At 34.0% G+C, this 21847-nt stretch overlaps 1 protein-coding gene across 1 annotated transcript; it reads left to right on the forward strand.

Annotated features, from left to right (window-relative positions):
- The first annotated feature begins 551 nt into the window (after positions 1–551).
- LOC145042440 (uncharacterized) lies at positions 552–3469 on the forward strand. Its single transcript, XM_078990859.1, has 4 exons — positions 552–685; positions 904–1080; positions 2230–3072; positions 3163–3469. The coding sequence occupies exons 1-4, from the start codon at positions 671–673 to the stop codon at positions 3292–3294; spliced, it is 1167 nt and encodes a 388-aa protein (XP_078846985.1). The 5' UTR covers positions 552–670; the 3' UTR covers positions 3295–3469.
- The last annotated feature ends 18378 nt before the right edge of the window (positions 3470–21847 follow it).

Consider the following 21847-nt stretch of genomic DNA (forward strand, 5'->3'; position numbering starts at 1 on the left):
GGATGAAAAGTCATTCTTTTCAAACTGTTTATATATAATTTCCTAACTTTTACTAGTTTTTTATTATAATGCCGTTCGTTCTAAAAATAAAAATCCTCCTATGAAACTCTTTTTGATTTTTTTTCTTAAAAACTGTCCGTCACTTTTTAAAGATAGATGGACAGATTCTAGATTTAATATTTTTGTTTTTAAATAATTTTCAAGTCCTAGGTGGATTGTCACTTTCGCAAACGCTATACCAATATTGTTGGCAAAACCTACGAATTAATGGTTATTTTTAAAAATTCCTTGAGTTTTATTTAAATCTTGAAAAATAATTAACGTGCTTAGGTTTCTCTCACGATTGAACTCAAATTTTGGTTTCCCTCGTGTAGCCTCCACTTGATGCCACGTCATTTAAAACCACCTTGTGGCGCGCGCACATAGGAAAACATTCAGAATCTGGAAAATCGAACAAACCGGTCCAACCATATTACGGTTCGCAGGTTTAACCAAAAAGGGCAGTATCGTGAATTCAGAAAAAACCAGGGGTAAAACCGTAACAAGGGCAACAGAACTTTCAGTTCGTAACAGACAGCTGCTTACGAAGAGAGGCAACAACTAACCCTTTTCTCTCTCTCCTTAAGGTCTGAAACAAAAAAACTAAATCAATTTCTTCGATGCTTTAAGGATGGACGCCGACGAGGTAAAATTTCGATACCCACTTCGCGTACTCACGCCACCGCCGCCGCTGATGGCGGAGGCCGTGCCTACGGTGACTCGCCTGAGAATATAACACTTTAACCGTTTTTTTGTTCTTGATTTGGGTTTATTGATTTTTTCATCGGGGGATCGTGTTTGATCTTCTTTATTTACATTTTGTTGGTGTTTGATCTTGGGTTGTTTTGCATTTGATTGTTGCAGAGATTAACGGCTTTGAAGAAGGCGTATGCGGATATTATACTGAATACGGCGAAAGAAGCAGCGGCGAGGATTATGGTGTCGGAACGGAAAGCTCTTCGGTTCGAGTACGAGCTGAAAAACGCTAAAGAAGACGCGCTTCAGATGCTTCTGAGACTCAAACAGATGATGGATTCCAAGGTATAAATAAACACTCTCGAATTTCCGCATTTTGTTCGCGTTTTGACAACTGGGGTTAACTTTGACGACTTGATTTTGAATTTGAATGAGGGTTTGTGTGTTGTAGGTGTACTGATGACTCGAACAGGGTTGAGTTTGTCTTGTTTGGAATCTTAGTTGATCTTTGCATTCCGATGCTTTTGTTAGGTTGTTCTCTTAGGGTTGCAATTTGGATTAGAGTGAGCTGAAGTCAACTGTGTGTTATGAATTATCTGAGATAGACTTTGTTTCTTGTAGGTTATGTCTTCTTTTTTGTTAAAGAGTGGACATATTTTGGGGGTTTTCTTGATACATGACAAAGTTTTGTTGATTAGTTGATCAATGAGGGGCATTTTGGAGTGATATGATGAATTCATTCATTTGGTATGGTTTGAAAAATTATACACTATATGAATTTGAATAAACTATTATGTCATTACTCAAATCATGTGTGTGATTGTTTATGGGTGTTAATCGTGATTAAGGTTATTCTATAGGAATAAAGACAGCCTAGAAGTCTAATCTTTTGACTCTTGTCAAGTTCTTTTTAGTTAACAAGACTCGATGTGTAAAGGACCCTACTATATACTAGAAATTCCTATTTTATTCAAATGAGTTTTTGCACATTGAGGATTATCTATAGAGTATAGACATCAACACATCTTCTATATATAGACTTTATGTGGTTTGCCCTAATGCAGGAAGAAATTCACAAACACAAACATGAATACAAACAACTCGTTTTGGATTCCACAACAAACTAGTTGTTTTTATGTGTAAAAAAACATGTCACATGTTCACATGTCAAAGAAAGCAACAACAAAATAAATGTATCACTAGCTTGTAATTCCTATAGGCCTTGGTGCATCAAGTCTTTCAACACTAGTTTAAGAAAAAACAGGCCAACACCCAAAGAAGTTGGAAATATGTTGTCTCACTCACATTAACACACACACACACACACCCTTTTAGTGGGTGGTGTCAGAAAAAGGATTTTTCACAATTTTCAGGGTGGATGAAAGAGATAATAGAGTCTTGATGTAATCAATGTAAGATTAAAGTACAACAACAACAACAATAACAACAACAAAACCCTAATTTTGATGAATACCCATTTGAAAATTTTGGCAGGTTAATGAAGCTGCAGTGGCATCATGTACCCAACAAAAGAAAATTGAAGAACTTGAAGCACAACTTCAGGAAGCTGAAGACATTGTGAAAGACCTGAGGGAAGAGTTGAGAGCAGTTGAAGCAGAACTTGAGAGGTTCCCAAGAAGCAAACAAGTAAAGCATCCTGTACAAGTAGACAATGCATCAATTCCTGAACCCCCTCCTTCAGAAGTACAACCCAATTCAAAAAGTCAGAGACTTTACAATTCTTTATTTCCTTTAAAGAAATCTTTAATCAGCAACAGGGATTTACCTTCTATAATCTTGAGAAGCAAAGAAACCGAATTGTATAGAAACGGGTGTACTCAAAGAATCCGAGCATGCGAACGGACCCCACCAGAAATAGATGACACAAAGCCCGAGTCAATAATTGTCAAAGAGGATGAAGTAGTTGATAAATTACATATAACACCCTCTGTAGAGGAGAAAGAAGTAATAAAGGAGATGGATGTAACAGCTGGTAATTCATGTTTGACTTCTCCAAGTTCAGTCAAACATTTAGAGGAAAACTCTGATAAAGATTTAGTAAGAACATGTAATGGTGAAAGCAGAATTACAGAGAAAGATGGAACAATGCAACAGAAGAACACAGAAATGGAGGTTGAGCCACCATTAAAGAGTTCAGAAACAAAGATTCCAAGTCAACCGTTGACTGATAGAGTTATCAAGTACACGTTTCAGAGGAAGAGGAAAAGAGGGGCTTTGATTAATGGAAGTGGTTCTAGTGAAAGAAGTGATGAGGGGTCTGGAAAGGCAAACTTGAAAGGGGAATCAATACAACATCAGCAAGTTGCTTTAACTCAGGTTGGTGATCTATGTACATAGTATGTTTTGATATTTGTGTCTTCATGTGTATTCAAAGATGACATTTGATTAAGCTTCTTTTTTATGCAGCTTGAGGAAGAAAGATTATTGAAGCTTGAGAAAGAAAGATATTTGAGCTGCTTTATGCCCAAAAAAAATGGTGGTGATATAACAACAGATGGTGGAATTAAAGACAATCTTACAATCATAAAAGGCTTATAACTTTACTCATCTTGTGTCTATCAAGTTTATATGCTTCAATTCTCTTCGGCTTAGTATTGTTTGTAATTTTACTTTTTAGCCCCTGTACAATCTGTAGTCTATGCACTATGCAGTGTTCTTCACTGCTTGAGAATTTTCACCTTTAGTGTTCTGAATGATGAATGTTCTTTGCATAGTTTTGGTCTTTGGGTTCAACCATTGCATCGTGTTATCTTGTTCAAAAGGGAACGTTTGATCAATGATCATCTCATTTGTTGTTTAAATTGGAAGGTTATGATCATGTTGTTGTGTTGCCTTGATGATATCGTATGACAAATCGATCAAGTTTGTTGTAGATGGCATTAAGATTCTTTTGACACATGTAAAAGTAATATATGAAATAGGATAAACAAAATCATACTTATAAAACGGTAGTACTACAGTACTACTACATGTGGTAATGATGTTTTTTACCAATTGGATACACATAATTGTGAATATATATATATATATATATATATATATATATATATATATATATATATATATATATATATATATATTGTCTTTATGTTTTTTATTGCATATATAATATCTATAGAGGTAGAACAATGTATTTATGTGATATGTTAAGTTATTTATTTAAGCAATGTTATGTTTTAAAACTCATGACATATGTATTGATGATCATATTGTATACATGCACACTTTGTGGTTACATAGAACAAGAAAGTGTAGGTGGCTTCTATTGTAGTGGAATGGCTTGTTCAATGATTACTTCTATGGTTGTTAAAATACAACTTTTCATTTCAAAATTTGAAGTTTTATAACTGAAGTGGTAAGCTTAATTGTTATGATAACAACTCTTGATTAAAAATGTAAACTTCCAGTTTTATGGGTTGAAAATGCCACATTATTTGGATTTGGTCTTAAAAATGCAAATTTTCTAAAACTTGAGCCGAAAATGTCACTTTTAGGAAAAAATGAGATAAAAATGTAATTTTTTATAATCATGAGTCGAAAACATAAAATTTATACCTACTTTGGCCAAAAATGTCAACTCACATACAATTGGACTAAAGATGTAAACTTTCATGTTTATTGGGCCTTAGTGGCCCATTTACATGCATTTGGGCTTGGGTTATCCATTACATGTTTATTGGACCTCAGTGGCCCATCTACATGCTTTTTGGACAGAAACTATACAATATATGTCTATTGGGCCTTAGTGGCCCAGGTACATGCTTATTGGGTTTAAACTATGCCTTACATGTTTACTGGGTCTTAGTGCTCATTTTACATGTCTGTTGGGTCTCGTTCATTCATATACATACTCGTTGGGTTCTTCAATCATAAAACATACAAGTATACATTATATAACATAATACAATATTCGCGTAAACTCGGTCAAGGATGCTAGTGAGACATGTCGGTTGACACCTCTAGAGTGTATGATCGTAGCCTGTAGTTATAACCAGAGTCTCCTGGAGGGAGAACGAGAGTTTGTATATAGATCTATACGAGGTGACACCCCACACTTGAGCTGTTCGCTACAGTTAGACTAGGTCAGTCTAGGGTGACAAACCTTACCTTAATCAAATTGGCGCTTGAAAACGCCACGACATGCGAACTCGTCATAATCAAGTATGGTTCAAACGGCTCACATAGAGATCCACCCCAAACATAATTTTATGGAACTCCTATAAAATATTGTTGATACGAAAACATACATGTACTGGTATTCGATCTTAGGGTTAAGACCACATCATTTTTATAAATAGAAAATATAGGATTTTCTGGGGAAAATCCACCGTTAAACAATACATTGTATTTACAACAGAAAATACAAGGTTTTTAACCAGATTACATTTTTATATACATTCCAGAATACAGAAAACTCACATGCATTGATACTTGATTTTGTCACATCACGTTTAAACAATTTTTCAGGAAATATAATATTTTCTTGTGTTTTACTAACAATGCGAAACTTTTTATTCAAACATGCTTATGAACTCACCGACATTATATATGTTGACGTTTTCAAAATAACTTGTATTCTCAGAGAACCGTTAAGTGGAAAGGTCAGCACGGAATGTGGAATTTGTTGTATTTTTGTTATCATCATACTTTGAATTTTCTTTTTAGCATGTAACTTATGATATTATACTTGATGTAAACAATGCTGGTTGTATTTTGATATGTATGATGATGGTGTTGTCTTGTTTCAATTATATACATTGTGGTGATATTACAAGATGAAGTCACGCACAAGCCCCCGGACGTTTCCGCCGTCTGGTTCGGGGGTGTGACAGATTGGTATCAGAGCATTATTTATAGTGAACTGACATATCTAATCATACTTGATATGCAACTATAAATACAATGGGACTAAAACACTCTGAATCAAATGATGCCTAGGTATACATTAAAAACTATAACGCCAAAATCATCTGGAGGAAATTGAACACTATGATTAAACCCGAACAATTATGAAGTCATATTGAGGATAAATATAATTTGATCAACTATATTTATTCAAAATTATGAAGTCATATTGGGGATAAATATAGTCTGATCAACTATATTTATTCAAAATATAATTTAATTTTTACTTTTAATTTTGTTCATTTTTTTTTTGTACACATCTAGGTAATGAACTTGTTGACAGCGTTCACATCTAGGATTTAACCTGTTATAGCAGGTCATAATGATCATATGTGAACACTTCCAACAAATTTGTTACCTAGATGTATACAAAAAAAAAGATAATTACCCAGATGTAAACATACCGAAAAGTAAATTACCTTAATAAATCTTATTCCCTTGATCTAAAATGTGACTAGTCTCCTTGAGACTATAACTGGAACTAGAAGTAATTTAAAAATGATTGTGGTATAAGTACCCCCTTAATCAATTTTATCCCCTAACATCAATCTATTCAACATTTTTACTTTTGATTTGACATTAATCTTTTTCCTTTTTTTTCTTTGTTTTTCTTTTTGTTTTTTTTGTTGCTTTTTCTTCTATTTTATATATTATTATTATTATTATTATTATTATTATTATTATTATTATAAATTTCGATAACCGTATAAATTCCGATAACATTATAAATTCAGAGGACATTATAAAATTCGAACGACTATATAAAATGAAACAAAAGTAAAGTTTGCTTTTAATCCGCATAATGCACCACGCAAATGTAATACCGAACCAATTAATATATCCGTAATAAATAAAGACAAACTTTATTTTTGTTCCGTTTTATATAATCGCTTGAATTTTATTATGTCGTCCAAATTTATAATGCCGTCCCAAATTCTAAAATTTCATCTGAATTTTAAGACGTTGTTTGAATTTTATATGGTTATCGAAAATAATAATAATAATAATAATAATAATAAATAAAAAAGAATTAAAAACAACAAAAATAAATAAAGAAAAAAAAACAAAAATAAATAAAGAAAAAAAAAACAACAAAAGTCAAAAAAACGTTGTTTGAATATCATCTGAATTTGAAAACGTTGTTTGAATTTTATATGATTATCGAAAATAATAATAATAATATTAATAATAATAAAATAAAAAAGAATTAAAAACAACAAAAATAAATAAAGAAAAAAAAACAACAAAAGACAAAAAAACACATCAAGGGGGTGAGATTAGAAAATGACGAGAGATACTTATAGAAAAACCATTTAAAAATAGGGGTTGGGTAAAGAGATATTTCATATTACCATTTAGACACTCTATATAGTTTTTAATGTATTTTTATTGATTAAAATTGTATTGTTTTCTGAAAAAAAAAATCAAAAATAATTATCTATAGGTTGACTTTTGATAAAGATATTTATAGGATGTCTTAACAACAACACCATTAATTTGTTTTTTTTAAACATATCTCATATTTTAACAAAATAAAATTAAAAATAAATAACAGACATTAATATTTAAAATACAACGATATAGGGTGTTATTGGAAACATATAAAATATGAAAAAAAAAATAGCATATTATATTATAAAAGTAAATGGACAATTGAAATTATTATATAATTCTAACAGACTTGATATTTAACAAGTTCAACTTTATCAACTATTTAGTAAAGTAAATTAATTACTAAAAAACAAAAATTTAAAGTTTAAATGTAATTATAGTCGATGAAATATTATTAAATGGAGATGATTTATATATGTAAAGTAAATTAAGGTTTTTTTTTTTTTTTTTTTGAAATAACTAGTTAATAAATGTCTGATATTCAATTATTGATCTCATTGTACATATTCGCATACAACGATTTTTTTTCTGTATATAACAATTAATTAATACTTTAACATCTTATACTGTACGATACTTTAAAACATAAATCGGTAATATAAACAAAAATTGTTATGTATGAATTATTTTTCATTGAATAAAATGTTTTTTTCAATAAAAAAATATAATATTATCCAAAAGTTTTGAAAAGCAATTTGCAGCATAAAAGTATCGAGCACGTGATGCCTTTACTGTTGATGCTATCTAAATACGCGTTTTATTAGTAAATTAAATTATATTGTTGATATTATTTTATTTCCTTGTTTTGCGCCGAAAAATATTTAATCTCATAATCTGCCTATGTATATGTAGTTGCGTAAATATACTATTTGACGTCTCTTTAAAGGTAACGTAAGTTATCATAGATAATATATAATGTATTTTGTTTTGTTATCAATACGACAGTATACGTGATATATTTTTTTAATTTGATAGTACATGAATCTCATATCTTGACATCTTGTTGAAAACGAATACATGATAAACGTCGTTATAATTTATTAGCTAGAAGTATATAACTTAATATTTGTAAATTATTCAAATTAATTTCTCTTCTTTTTATCTAGATGAAATCGTTTATTACAAACTCTCATGCTTGAAGTTTTTATGTCCTCATTAGCATATACAACTACATTCTGTACATTTATCGATCATTGGTAACACCTCAAGTTCAAAAAGGTAAACATGCATGTTCTAACCCTAAATTTAACTAAAATCCTAATGAAAGCATGCATGTTCAAACCCAAATTTTATTTAAAACCCTAATGAGAATTGTCAGTAGTTCAACGTTATCGTTTTATATCCATTTGCTATGAGTTGTAAAAAGTTTCATTACTCATTAGACCTAGCTATATATCCAAATTTAATACTCAAAGAGATACGGAAATCCAGCACATTGGCATCTCGAGAAGCTACACATTAAATTTATTAGTAACTCGCAATATGATATTGAAGTTAAGTTTGTGATTTTATTATTATTATTTTAAAATTTTTTAAAATACGTTGGATAGGTTATTATCGCGAGGCAGTAATTCATCGATTATTTCGTTGCCTCCTAAAGTCAAAGACCCTCTCAATTTGGTGGAGTTTAGGCCAATTAGTTTTATTGGGTGTTTGTATAAGATTAGGGATCCGGCTAAAAAAACATTCTATTTTTTAATTTAGATATCCTATTTGATTTTTAAGATTTTTTTTATTGGTTGAATTTGCATTGCTTTTTGAAAAAATAAATTAGAAATAGTTTATTATAGGTTAACTTTTAATAAAAATAATTTTAAGGTGTTTAAAGGGTGTCAATTTAGCAACACCCTATGATTATTGCTAAAACTTTTGTTTCCCACATCGCGAAGGTTATTGGATCTGTTATTGATGAATCGCAAACTCGCTTCATTCATGGGTGCAACATTCTTGATGGTCCTATGATCATAAATGATGTTTGTGCATGGGCCAAAAAATTTAACTGCAAAACCTTTTTTGTTCAAAGTTGATTTCGATAAGGCATTAGGTGTAAGATATATGTATTACATGAGTTAATTAAAAAATTAAATATAAATGTCTAAATATTTAAATTTTTTGGATTTATAAGATAATAAGAAAAATAATAAATTATCAAATTGATTTTTCTTTTAACTTTAAATAAATAAACTAATGAATTTTAATTTGAGAATTTTAAAATAAGAAGGTAAGTCCATTAATGAAATTGATATTCATTATTACTACATTTATTGTAATTATGACATTACAATATTATGTGAAATTTATTAAAATAAAAAACTCATAAAATGACATGTGGAAAAAAAAATTAATTCAAAATAACCATAAAATGATATTTAACGAATTAAATGAGAGTCTGATATGTGACAAAAAAACATTTGTTTATTAGAGTAGATTTGATTCCTTTAATTGTAATTATTTGGATTTAGTAATGCCCCAAATGGATTTGGTGATAAATGGTGTTTTTGGATTAGATGTTGTTTATCCTCATCTAGAGCTTCTGTGATTATCAATAGGACCGCTACTAAGGAGTTTCCTATTACCAAAGGTGTTCGTCAAGAGGATCCTCTTTTTCCGTTTCTCTTCATCATCGCTATTGACGAGCTTAATGTTGCAATGAAATATGCTTGTCAAAAGGACTTGTATTTTGGCGTCTGCTTTCCAAATAACGGTCTATCCTTATCTCATCTCCTTTATGCTGATGTCGTTATGCTTATTGGGAAACGGTCGACTACAAATTTTGTTATTTTGCTCGTATTTTGCGGTGTTTCCACGTTTCCTCGAGGTTTAAAATCAATTTCCATAAATCTAAGGTGTATGGCATTGGAGTTTCAGACGATGATATCTCGAGGTGTGCTAGAATTATGGGATGCGAATCTTTGTCTTTTCCATTTTACTTACTTGGGGGTTCCAGTGGGAGCCAACATGTCACTTAAGCGTAACTGGAAGCCTGTTGTTGAGAAATTCCAAAACAAGCTTTCGTCTTGGAAAGTGAAGACTCTCTCTTTCGGAGGTAGGTTGACTTTAATCAAGTCAGTGTTGAATAGTCTTCCGTTGTACTTTTTATCTCTCTTTAAGGCCCCAATATCATTGATTTCCTTGAGAAATTATGTAGAGGATTTTTTATGGGGTTACAATGAGGATAAGTGCAAGTTACATTGAGTGGCATAGAAGGTTGTGATTGGATCTAAACATCAGGGAGGGCTAGGCTTTGGTTCTCTTTTGTCCATGAATTATGCCCTTCTTCTAAAATGGATTTGGCAATTTAATATTGATGCTTTGTCTATGTGGTGTCGTGTCATATGTGGGATTCATACTTGTTTTAGAAAACCTACTCATTGCTTTGCAAAAAAATCGCTCCCGGGGGTTTGGCTCCACATTGTTAATACATTCCTGAGTTACATGATATGAACATTGAACTTTCTAATCTTTTTGATATTCGCGTTGGATCAAGTTCTAACATTCTCTTTTGGCTTGAGAAATGGTTACACGGAATCAATTTCGCCTCCCGTTTCCCCTTGCTTTATGATCTTGATTCGCGTAAGAGGTGCTTCATTTTAGAAAAATGTCAACTGGATTTGGAGGAGGGCGCCTAGGGATCCTATGGAGCTGGCAAAGTTAGGCACCTTTTCGTAGGTTGTTCGTTCTATTCAGATCTCTGAATTGGAGGATAGATGGATTTTTAAACTTTCTAGAGATGGTAATTTTAGTGTTTGTCTTCTTAGAAGACTCATCGATACCCATTTGTCGTCATCGGTTATCAATCCCACGATATGTATTAAACTTGTGCCTATAAAAGTTGTTTGCTTCATTTGGTGTGGTTGTATGGCTCGTATTCCCACGATATTGACTCTTGTTCATAGAAATGTTATGGTTACGAATCTAGCTTGCCCGTTTTTCCGGTTTGACCTCGAGGAGACAAATCATACATTGGTTTGCTGCCCCGTCATCGGTGATGTTTTTGCTTGGATTTCAAGTGGTGTGGTTTATCGGTGCAGACTTTTCCAACCGTGTCTAATTTCTTTGATTTCACGACTAATTTGGGACATTGCCCTAAGAAGAGAAAGCTCTTGCTTGCTATTTGCTATGACCTCTTGTGGTGCACATGGAAGACCATGAACAACATAATTTTCAAACAGTTTCGTTTTTTCCCCAGTTCTTTGGTGGATAATGTGATCAATGTCGTGTATAGTTTTGTGAAACATACAGGTAATTTTGGTAACTGTAATTGGACAAATTGGATTTGTTGTCCTTTTAACATTTTGTAATTCTTTTTGCTACCCCTACATTTTCTTTTTTGGCAGTGGTTTAATATATTTCCGCCGTTTAAAAAAAAAGTTCTTATCAACGTCAAATTTTGAAGAGTGAAGTTAAGGTCAAGTCTCTTGGGGAAAGCTTATGTGTAATCTAAAATAAATTGTAATAAATATTTAATAATAATAATCATAATCAAGATCGAGCAAATTAAACATCCATAAGCCAATGTTTAAGCTATGTTAACCTATTGAACTTACACAAGCCCTTGATTACAGTGAATGAAAGAATTATGTTAGAATTAATTTATTTTATTTTATTTATATACTATTGATTTTTTTTCTAATTTATCTCGATTAAGAAAAAACTTTGTATACTTATTAATATTTTATTAATTTATCTTATAGTTTGTTGTTGCAATAAATTTATAAATATACTATTAAATAAATGTAAACAAATAAATAAATTTTGTATATCACTATTATTAAAGAAAACTTTTTATTAAATTTAAAAATTACCTTATAAAACATTTAAGTAAATGATATACATTGAGTTTTAATATAAACTCCAAGTTGATTCGCAGTGTGTGATTTTGAGACGTTAATTGAGTGGTTTGAATTTATTGAGTTTTCAGAACTCTAATATGAAGGATATGGAAGAAAAGATCAACCAAATGCAGTCAGACATTAAGGAATTGAACTTGAAGGTGATGGAAAAGAATAAATAAATGTATGCTCAAAGTGTCAAGTGCAATATATATATATATATATATATATATATATATATATATATATATATATATATATATATATATATATATATATATATATATATATATATTTTTACGAAAATAAGCTTAGTGTATTGTATTGTAGGGTTGTAGTAATTTTGCTAGTTTTGCTCTTGATATTGGTCATTTTAGGTGGTGTTTTGTTTGTGGAAAAGGTGCATTGGCTTTGCCTTAGTCAATCAGACTTGATTAATGTCTTGTATGGATTAGCATTTGATTTTGATTAATGTTTTGTATGAATTAGCAATGTACTTTGTTAGTTTGACCTTAGCAAAGTTCAGATGTGATAACCCTTTGACTTTAAAGTACATATGAAACTTTATTACATAGTTCCAATCATATAGGCAATGTATATGACATCCCCATTTTCACGGTCAGAAAAGACCGATTTGTTTATGCTTTGTTTTATAAAATCAGAGTAATCGTTTGAAGAAAATTGTTGCGGAATTTGTCCCAAAAATAAAGAAATATGATAAAAATTTATCAAAACATTTCTTAAAGAAAAGTATTTTCATTATATAACAAAATCTTGGGATGTCATGTTCCGATACAGACACATAAGCATAAACAGAACTTACATTCATTATCACTAATGATTTACATCTCCTTTATTCTCTCAGTGAAATATGTCTTCGTATTGATACCTGTGATACAAAGAAAACTGAGTGGGTCAGGCTTGGGAGCCTGGTGAGCATGTAGGGTTTTCAACCCACAATAATATAATTATTATATTCAACCATCAAACAATCAACTCAATTACCCATCCCTATTATCTTCTTTATTTCTTAGGATTTTACCCTAGGAATTCAACTACCCATCATTCATTCATTCCTAAGGATTGACCTAAGGAATTAGCACAAACTCCCATTGCTACATAAGGCGCATCTGCCAACATTATCCTTTAAGCGCCTCTGCCAGGATTACGTCATACACTATGAGGCGCGACTGCCAGGTTTATGACATTATCTTTTAGGCGCATCTGCCGACATTATCCTATAAGCGCATTTGCCAGGATTATCCTATAAGCGTATCTGTCAGGATTACGACATTCACTACTTGGTGCATCTACCGATATTATTCTTAAACGTATCTGCTAGTATTATGATATTCTCTAATCGGTGCATCTACCAATATCATTCTTAATCATCTTTCATACCTCATCGTTTTATCACATACCAACTATCTCATCAACCCATGTTCTACCCAACATATTTGTAGATATAAAATACATATACAGTTTAACTCATTTAAAAACTATATAAAACATCCATCCCACACTCATCTCAAATAAACAACAATATATAAACACATAGCACGTATTTTATAACAAATACTTCATATTTATGTGTTAAAAGAAGGTAACTACACACTCACCCAAACATATACTTAATACAGTCAAACAATACTTGTATTATACCCGTGTTTGTGAAAGGGACTATACACCCACACATATAAACAACTTTATATTATACACATAACACGTATTTTATACTAAATACTTAATAATTATGCGTTAGAAGAAAGTAACCACACACTCACTTGATTAGAAGATGATCGGGTAGCACTACGGCTTGCAGAAGTAGTGTTTCTCCGTAGATCTGGAAGATCTTCACAAAAACCGGCTCCTCGCGGGCAGCGCTTCGGCTCGGGAATAACGCTCTTCGGGATCCTCAGGGCTTCGAATCTTGCTTCGGGGCTTGGGAATATTACCGGGGCTTCGGGGTATGATTGACACGCAAATCGAGGCAAAACTTAGAGAGAGGGAAGAGTTTGAACAAGAGAAAATAGCTGAATTCGAGTTCTATTTATAGGCTGAGGGTCTGGGATTACGCGGGGCGTAATCTCAAGTTATGCGGGGCGTACTCGGGTTACGCGGGGAGTACTTTGACGTCACTGCGTGCGTCGACTGGTGGCACTCGAGTATCGGTCAGACAAGTTGCATCCGACTGAGTACGCGGGGCGTACTCAAATTACGCGGGGCGTAATTGACTTGTCGAACTTCTAAATTGCGTAACTTTCGCATACGAGCTCCGTTTTCGACGTTCTTTATATCCACGCGAAGGTCAGACCATACTCTACAACTTTCATTTAGACTCTGTTGGCTAATTTTGACTTTTATTTTTATTATTTATTTTTAGAAGGCCGGGACAGAAAAAGTTCGTTATAAATTCATAACTTCTTCGTCTGACGTCCGTTCTCGCCTAACTTTTCACCGTTTCGCTACTAACAACGAGATCTTCGATTCTCATTTAGATTGTTTCGGCTAAAAACCGCTCGATCTCAAATCGAGTATTCGGGCTGCATTCCGCTAAGTCGAAACTTAGAAAAATCATAACTTCCTCATACGAAGTCAGATTTGGACATTCTTTTTATGCACGCTCATGGTTTAACGAAATCTACAACTTTCGTTTAGATTGCTAAGGCTAAATATCGCTCTAACGTAAATTCACTATTTACGTCGCGCTGTGTCGTGCCGGTTCTGTCGCGAAACTTCAACAGGTCATAACTTCTTCGTTATAACTCGGATTTCGGTGTTCTTTATATGCACGGAAACCTTGTAACATATTCTATAACTTAGTTAAGATGATTCCTTCAAAATAATCTTCCATCAAAAAGTCATTTTTGACGCTTAACGTCTCTAATTGATTAGCCCGGATCTAAGGGCGTTACAATTATCTCCCCCTTAGGATGATTACGTCCCGAAATCATCAACGAAATAGGAATTGCATAATGATTCCACACGTTATTTATTCATCCTAGGTAATAACCGTAACTTCTATGTTTCCTCGAAAGAGTATTTAACTCTATGGCTTTCTTGATCGTAGAAGATGCCCAATCTTGCATCTGCTTATCGTACTATGTTGTACTTTCAATTGTAACCTTCAAGTTACCAGACAAGTCCTTATTGTGGACTCCTTCTTCTTCTCAAGATAATTACTTTCATTTATCTATTGTAACAAATCGATGGGTCGTGCTCTATTGACCTCTCATCGCACGATGCGACGCTTAGACTCGGTCTTTAATGAAGTTAAATTCCAGGATGGAATATACCTTTCTTCATATTCTAATGTGATATAATCCTATTTCAGCATGTAGCATTTCTACCTACAAACTTCTTTTAACAATGAGCGCGACACTATCAATCACATTAACTTCAACTTTCTAACTTAAGTCAGATGTTACATCTAACTTGGTCCTCTAGACCACGTAACATATTCCTCATAGTCGAACTCAAATTTAAATATGACCACTAGGGTCGGAACAAGAACCATCTTACTAGTCATTACCGAAACAATGGTAATGACATACCAGAACAAAATGGAATCAATTACTAGCTTCTTGGTAACCTTGTGACTTTCCCTGATCCAAGTGCGAGTCCTGTGCTTCCGGTAGTATATGCATCTACTATCTTTCACACCTACTCATACTCGTCCCAAGTATTGTCCCGCAGTCGACCGAGTCACCATACAAGAAAATATGACAATCATTCAACACATCAGTTAGCAAAACTAGGGTTTATATTAATTCCTTGAAACGATTACACAAAAGTTCAAGTTCACCCTATACTATGCCTCTAATAGGCTACATACATGATACTTTTCATATCGCTACTTTATAACTTGATCTTTAGATATAAGATCCTTATTCCTGATTCCTTGCATTGCCATCTGCTTCATCAAGGATCATTTGAAATGCTCTTGCCTTTAGCTTTGGCGGCGCCTCTAGCCTTGCTGCTTGATTTTTCCTTGGGCAGTCTTGCTTGAAGTGCCCCTCTTCGTTACATTCGTAACACACCTTTTTGTTGAAAATACATTCATCGGCGTAGTGCCCATGCTTTCCACACTTGAAACATGTCACCTCCGCACCACATTTTCCTGAGTGCTTCTTTTTGCACTTATCGCACCACCTTGCCTCATCCCTTCCTCCTCCTCTAGACTTTGAGAATTTTCTTTTCTCATTAGAACCTGAAGTTCCTTCTAACTTTCTATTCTTGCTAACTTCAACCTTACTGTCAGTCCTCCCCTTGATCATATTCTCAACAGACTTGGCAGCCCAAATAGCTGCCTCTAGTGTAGGTGCCTGACGCACTGGCACCGCATACTCCCAAGGGAGTCCCTTTGCATACCGGTCGACTTTTGTCAGTTCATCTGGGACGATGCGCAAAGCAAACTCCATCTTGTCTGTGAAGGCATTAGTGTATTCATCCACTGACCTGCTGCCTTTCTTCAATATCAGAAATTTGTTCTCCAACTCTAGCAGGTTTTGGGCCGAGCAGAACTTGCGCTTGAATTGCACCAAGAACTCTGCCCAAGACAGTTGCAGTGGCTCGTTAGGGCTTAGGATCTTCCCTAGAGTGTTCCACCATCGAACAGCTCCACCTCGGAACTGACGCACTGCATAGACAGTCTGCAACCTGCCTCTGCAGCCACAAGTCATGAAGGCTAGCTCCATTTCTGATATCCAATCCATAACTCCGATCGGATCTTCCTTTCCAGTGAAGGTCGATGGTTTGTAAGTCAGAAAATCCTTATACTTGCATCCCATTCCATCATTCCTTCCATTATGGTTGTTTTGCCTAACTATCGGTGGGTTGGCTTGACCAACAGATCCACTAAAGTTTCCACCTTCCGAGTGCCCTTCATTCACTTCGGGCTCTTCCACTTGAATTAACATTTCTTCACGATTCTATTGAAGCAGGCGTCTCATCTCATCCATCTGACGATCCAACATTGTCTAAATCATTAATTATACACCAGCCATTGTTATCGGCTCAGGTGTTGCTGCTATGACAGGTATTTGCTCAATCACTGGTGGTTGATTCCTGTTTTCATCAGCATTTCCAACTCCACTTCTTGTTCTCACCATTTTTGATCTATACACCGAATAAGGTGAAATTAGATCCTTATTCACGATAGATATTCAAATCATCCTTATCACTCTGAAACGTTTACATGCTAGTTCTAATATCGTAGACATACGCTTAGAATCCTAAACACATAAGGTTTCCAGATCCGGTCGGCAACAGACCATAGATCCGAACAAAAAAAAAATAGCACCAATATAGCTATCACACAAAACATTTAGCACATAAAAGCATTTTAGGCATCATTCCTAAAATAAACTAGTGCTTGTGTCAATTTAGGTGTACTACCTAACATATTTTAGACACACTGCTCACAATCATTACTTAGCATTCTAAGTTTAAGTCTAGAAATTTCCTACAATTTCCTAGTTCGCTTAAACTAATGCTCTGATACCAACTGTGACATCCCCATTTTCACGGCCAGAAAAGACCGATTTGTTTATGCTTTGTTTTATAAAATCAGAGTAATCGTTTGAAGAAAATTGTTGCGGAATTTGTCCCCAAAATAAAGAAATATGATAAAAATTTATCAAAGCATTTCTTAAAGAAAAGTATTTTCATTATATAACAAAATCTTGGGATGTCATGTTCCGATACAGACACATAAGCATAAACAAAACTTACATTTATTATCACTAATGATTTACATCTCCTTTATTCTCTCAGTGAAATACGTCTTCGTATTGATACCTGTGATACAAAGAAAATTGAGTGGGTTAGGCTTGGGAGCCTGGTGAGCATGTAGGGTTTTCAACCCACAATAATATAATTATTATATTCAACCATCAAACAATCAACTCAATTACCCATCCCTATTATCTTCTTTATTTCTTAGGATTTTACCCTAGGAAATTCAACTACCCATCATTCATTCATTCCTAAGGATTGACCTAAGGAATTAGCACAAACTCCCATTGCTACATAAGGCGCATCTGCCAACATTATCCTTTAAGCGCCTCTGCCAGGATTACGTCATACACTATGAGGCGCGACTGCCAGGTTTATGACATTATCTTTTAGGCGCATCTGCCGACATTATCCTATAAGCGCATCTGCCAGGATTATCCTATAAGCGCATCTGCCAGGATTACGACATTCACTACTTGGTGCATCTACCGATATTATTCTTAAACGTATCTGCTAGTATTATGATATTCTCTAATTGGTGCATCTGCCAATATCATTCTTAATCATCTTTCATACCTCATCGTTTTATCACATACCAACTATCTCATCAACCCATGTTCTACCCAACATATTTGTAGATATAAAATACATATACAGTTTAACTCATTTAAAAACTATATAAAACATCCATCCCACACTCATCTCAAAGAAACAACAATATATAAACACATAGCACGTATTTTATAACAAATACTTCATATTTATGTGTTAAAAGAAGGTAACTACACACTCACCCAAACATATACTTAATACAGTCAAACAATACTTGTATTATACCCGTGTTTGTGAAAGGGACTATACACCCACACATATAAACAACTTTATATTATACACATAACACGTATTTTATACTAAATACTTAATAATTATGCGTTAGAAGAAAGTAACCACACACTCACTTGATTAGAAGATGATCGGGCAGCACTACGGCTTGCAGAAGTAGTGTTTCTCCGTAGATTTGGAAGATCTTCACAAAAACCGGCTCCTCGCGGGCAGCGCTTCGGCTCGGGAATAACGCTCTTTGGGATCCTCGGGGCTTAGAATCTTGCTTCGGGGCTTGGGAATATTACCGGGGCATTGGGGTATGATTGGCACGCAAATCGAGGCAAAACTTAGAGAGAGGGAAGAGTTTGAACAAGAGAAAATGGCTGAATTCGAGTTCTATTTATAGGCTGAGGGTCTGGGATTACGCGAGGCGTAATCTCAAGTTACGCGGGGAGTACTCGGGTTACGCGGGGCGTACTCGGGTTACGCGGGGCGTACTTTGATGTCACTGCGTGCATCGACTGGTGGCACTCGAGTATCGGTCAGAGTACGCGGGGCGTACTAAAATTACGCGGGGCGTAATTGACTTGTCGAACTTCTAAATTGCGTAACTTTCGCATACGAGCTCCGTTTTCGACGTTCTTTATATCCACGCGAAGGTCAGACCATACTCTACAACTTTCATTTAGACTCTGTCGGCTAATTTTGACTTTTATTTTGATTATTTATTTTTAGAAGGCCGGGACAGAAAAAGTTCGTTATAAATTCATAACTTCTTCGTCTGACGTCCGTTCTCGCCTAACTTTTCACCATTTCGCTACTAACAACGAGATCTTCGATTCTCATTTAGATTGTTTCGGCTAAAAACCGCTCGATCTCAAATCGAGTATTCGGGCTGCATTCCGCTAAGTCGAAACTTAGAAAAATCATAACTTCCTCATACGAAGTCAGATTTGGACGTTCTTTTTATGCACGCTCATGGTTTAACGAAATATATGACTTTCATTTAGATTGCTAAGGCTAAATATCGCTCTAATGTAAATTCACTATTTACGTCGCGCTGTGTCGTGTCGGTTCTGTCGCGAAACTTCGACAGGTCATAACTTCTTCGTTATAACTCGGATTTCGGTGTTCTTTGTATGCACGAAAACCTTGTAACATATTCTATAACTTAGTTAAGATGATTCCTTCAAAATAATCTTCCATCAAAAAATAATTTTTGACGCTTAACGTCTCTAATCGACTAGCCCGGATCTGCGGGCGTTACAATGTACTTATATTTATTGAATGGTAAATGTCCTTTGACTTTAAAGTACATATGAAACTTTATTACATAGTTCCAATCATATAGGCAATGTACTTATATTTATTGAATGGTAAATGTGTTGGTTTTTATACAAACAATCCTATGTGTGCATGCAACCCTAGAATTGGATCTATGTTTTCACTATTAGATACACAACATTATGAACACATAAAGAAACCCTAATTCTAGCATATAAGTAATCATATTAACATAAGAATAGGTTTATAATATTACCTTGATTGTTATGTAGCAATAACAATCCCAAATCTCCTTGTATTGACTTTGGAATGCTTAGAGTCATAAGTGTCACTCCTCTAATGGCTCACAAACACCTTAAGCAAATGGAGAAGGTATAAAGAGAGAGGTGAGAGGTTAGAATTCGTATCTAGGACCTCTTGGGAAGGGATTCACGAATTCATGACCCTAGGGGTGTTTATATAGGTGTAGAGATAGGGTTTCAGTCATTATCCTTATCTAGTTGATTATCCATTAAGCAACCAATAAGATAATCCTTGAATCCTTATCATACTCGAATTATAAGGCTTTCCAACCTTAAATTCGTCCACCATATAAATAATATAATCCTTACCTTATTTTGTAACTATCACATAATTACAAATCAGCCCCTCTAGTTTAATTAATTACATTTGATCACAAAACTAATTCTTAATTAATTATTGACCAATATTAATTAAACAAATATGATTTCTCCTTTAATATATTATTCTTATAACATATTAATAAATCATATTATCCTCTCTCTCTTTATTCATTTCTCCAATCAAGTTGCTTTGGTGAAGGCAACCCAAAAGGACCATGCACCATCGGGTCAAGTACATACCAAAATAGTTATGGACTTAGACACTAATCCAACAGTCTCCCACTTGGATAAGTCTAACAACTATTCTGCATATGACTTCAGATCCTGTTCTGCAATCGTAGCTTTCCAAAGCCGCTGTCAACTCTGATCCTATCAGATACGCGTGTCCTTAGATAAGGGATCATATATTCCTCCATTCTAGATATCGTATGAGATATGATTTCAAATCATTCTCTTTGTACTATATCTCGATTTCTGATTTATGACGACAAACTAATTGAACAAATCAAATTAGCCCTAGCCCGGCCGAGCATTTACGTATGTCATCACTAAACCATCGAGGGGCCCAAAGATATCGCTTTTATCCTAATTTGGATAAAAGGAACGGATAAACTTTGATACAATGCTCGCTTGCACTCACTCACCGAATTACACACAACAATATGTTTTATAACACCAAGTTACTAATGCGTTTACATATTATCACTGTGCAACCGATTCACAAGATACAACTCACACATCTCGGTTTCAAGAATATAAGATGTTATCGTCTCACAAATCACTCGTGATACAATTCATGGAGCGATCCAAGTGAGCGTGGGTTTAATCCAATGCTCAAATCATATTCATAAGCACTCATGAACGTTGCAGCAAACATTTGCTTATGTCTAATACTTTTCTAGACAATCCACACACCAATTCACGACAGTCTTCATTCATATCTACTTCCAACATATGAACGACTGTGGCCCGTTCGAATAATTCGATTATTCTTAATAAACTCAATTATTCTGGAAGTCTAAACATGCAAGGTGAAACACAAGAATAATATTAATCCCATATGACCTCAAACCTTTGAGTATAAACAAAACACGTTTTATTTATCACCATATCGATTACTCATTATTTGTCGTTTCGGGTAATCAACTTCTTACTTGAATTATTACACTTGTCCCATGCTCCTAGCATGCACACAATGTTTACTTATTTTTTCTTACTTTGTGAAATAGATCAATTTGAACACATTTCCAATCATTCTCATTTTACAACTCCAAATCCTTTTTCATAAGTGTTCGAATATCAAATTCTTGCTACTTATAGAATATGCTAGATTCTAACACTTTACGCAACAAACCTTTCGTAATGTCACTGCACCAAAGTCACAAAGACTATTGCCAATGATATTACAAAGTCCTCTATCGGAGATTGTTACAAGACAATTCCTTAGATATGATGTCTCTCTCTCAAAGTACATTCCTTTGAACATCCTTTTGC

The sequence above is a fragment of the Lactuca saligna genome, chromosome 4 (genome assembly GCF_052625555.1).
Source record: "Lactuca saligna cultivar CGN05327 chromosome 4, ASM5262555v1, whole genome shotgun sequence".
Classification (NCBI taxonomy): Eukaryota; Viridiplantae; Streptophyta; class Magnoliopsida; order Asterales; family Asteraceae; genus Lactuca; species Lactuca saligna.

Coding starts and splice junctions, on each gene's coding strand:
- LOC145042440 (XM_078990859.1), top strand. Junction 1,081..2,229: donor AACAGATGATGGATTCCAAG/GTATAAATAAAC, acceptor AAATTTTGGCAG/GTTAATGAAGCTGCAGTGGC. Junction 3,073..3,162: donor AGCAAGTTGCTTTAACTCAG/GTTGGTGATCTA, acceptor TTTTTTATGCAG/CTTGAGGAAGAAAGATTATT.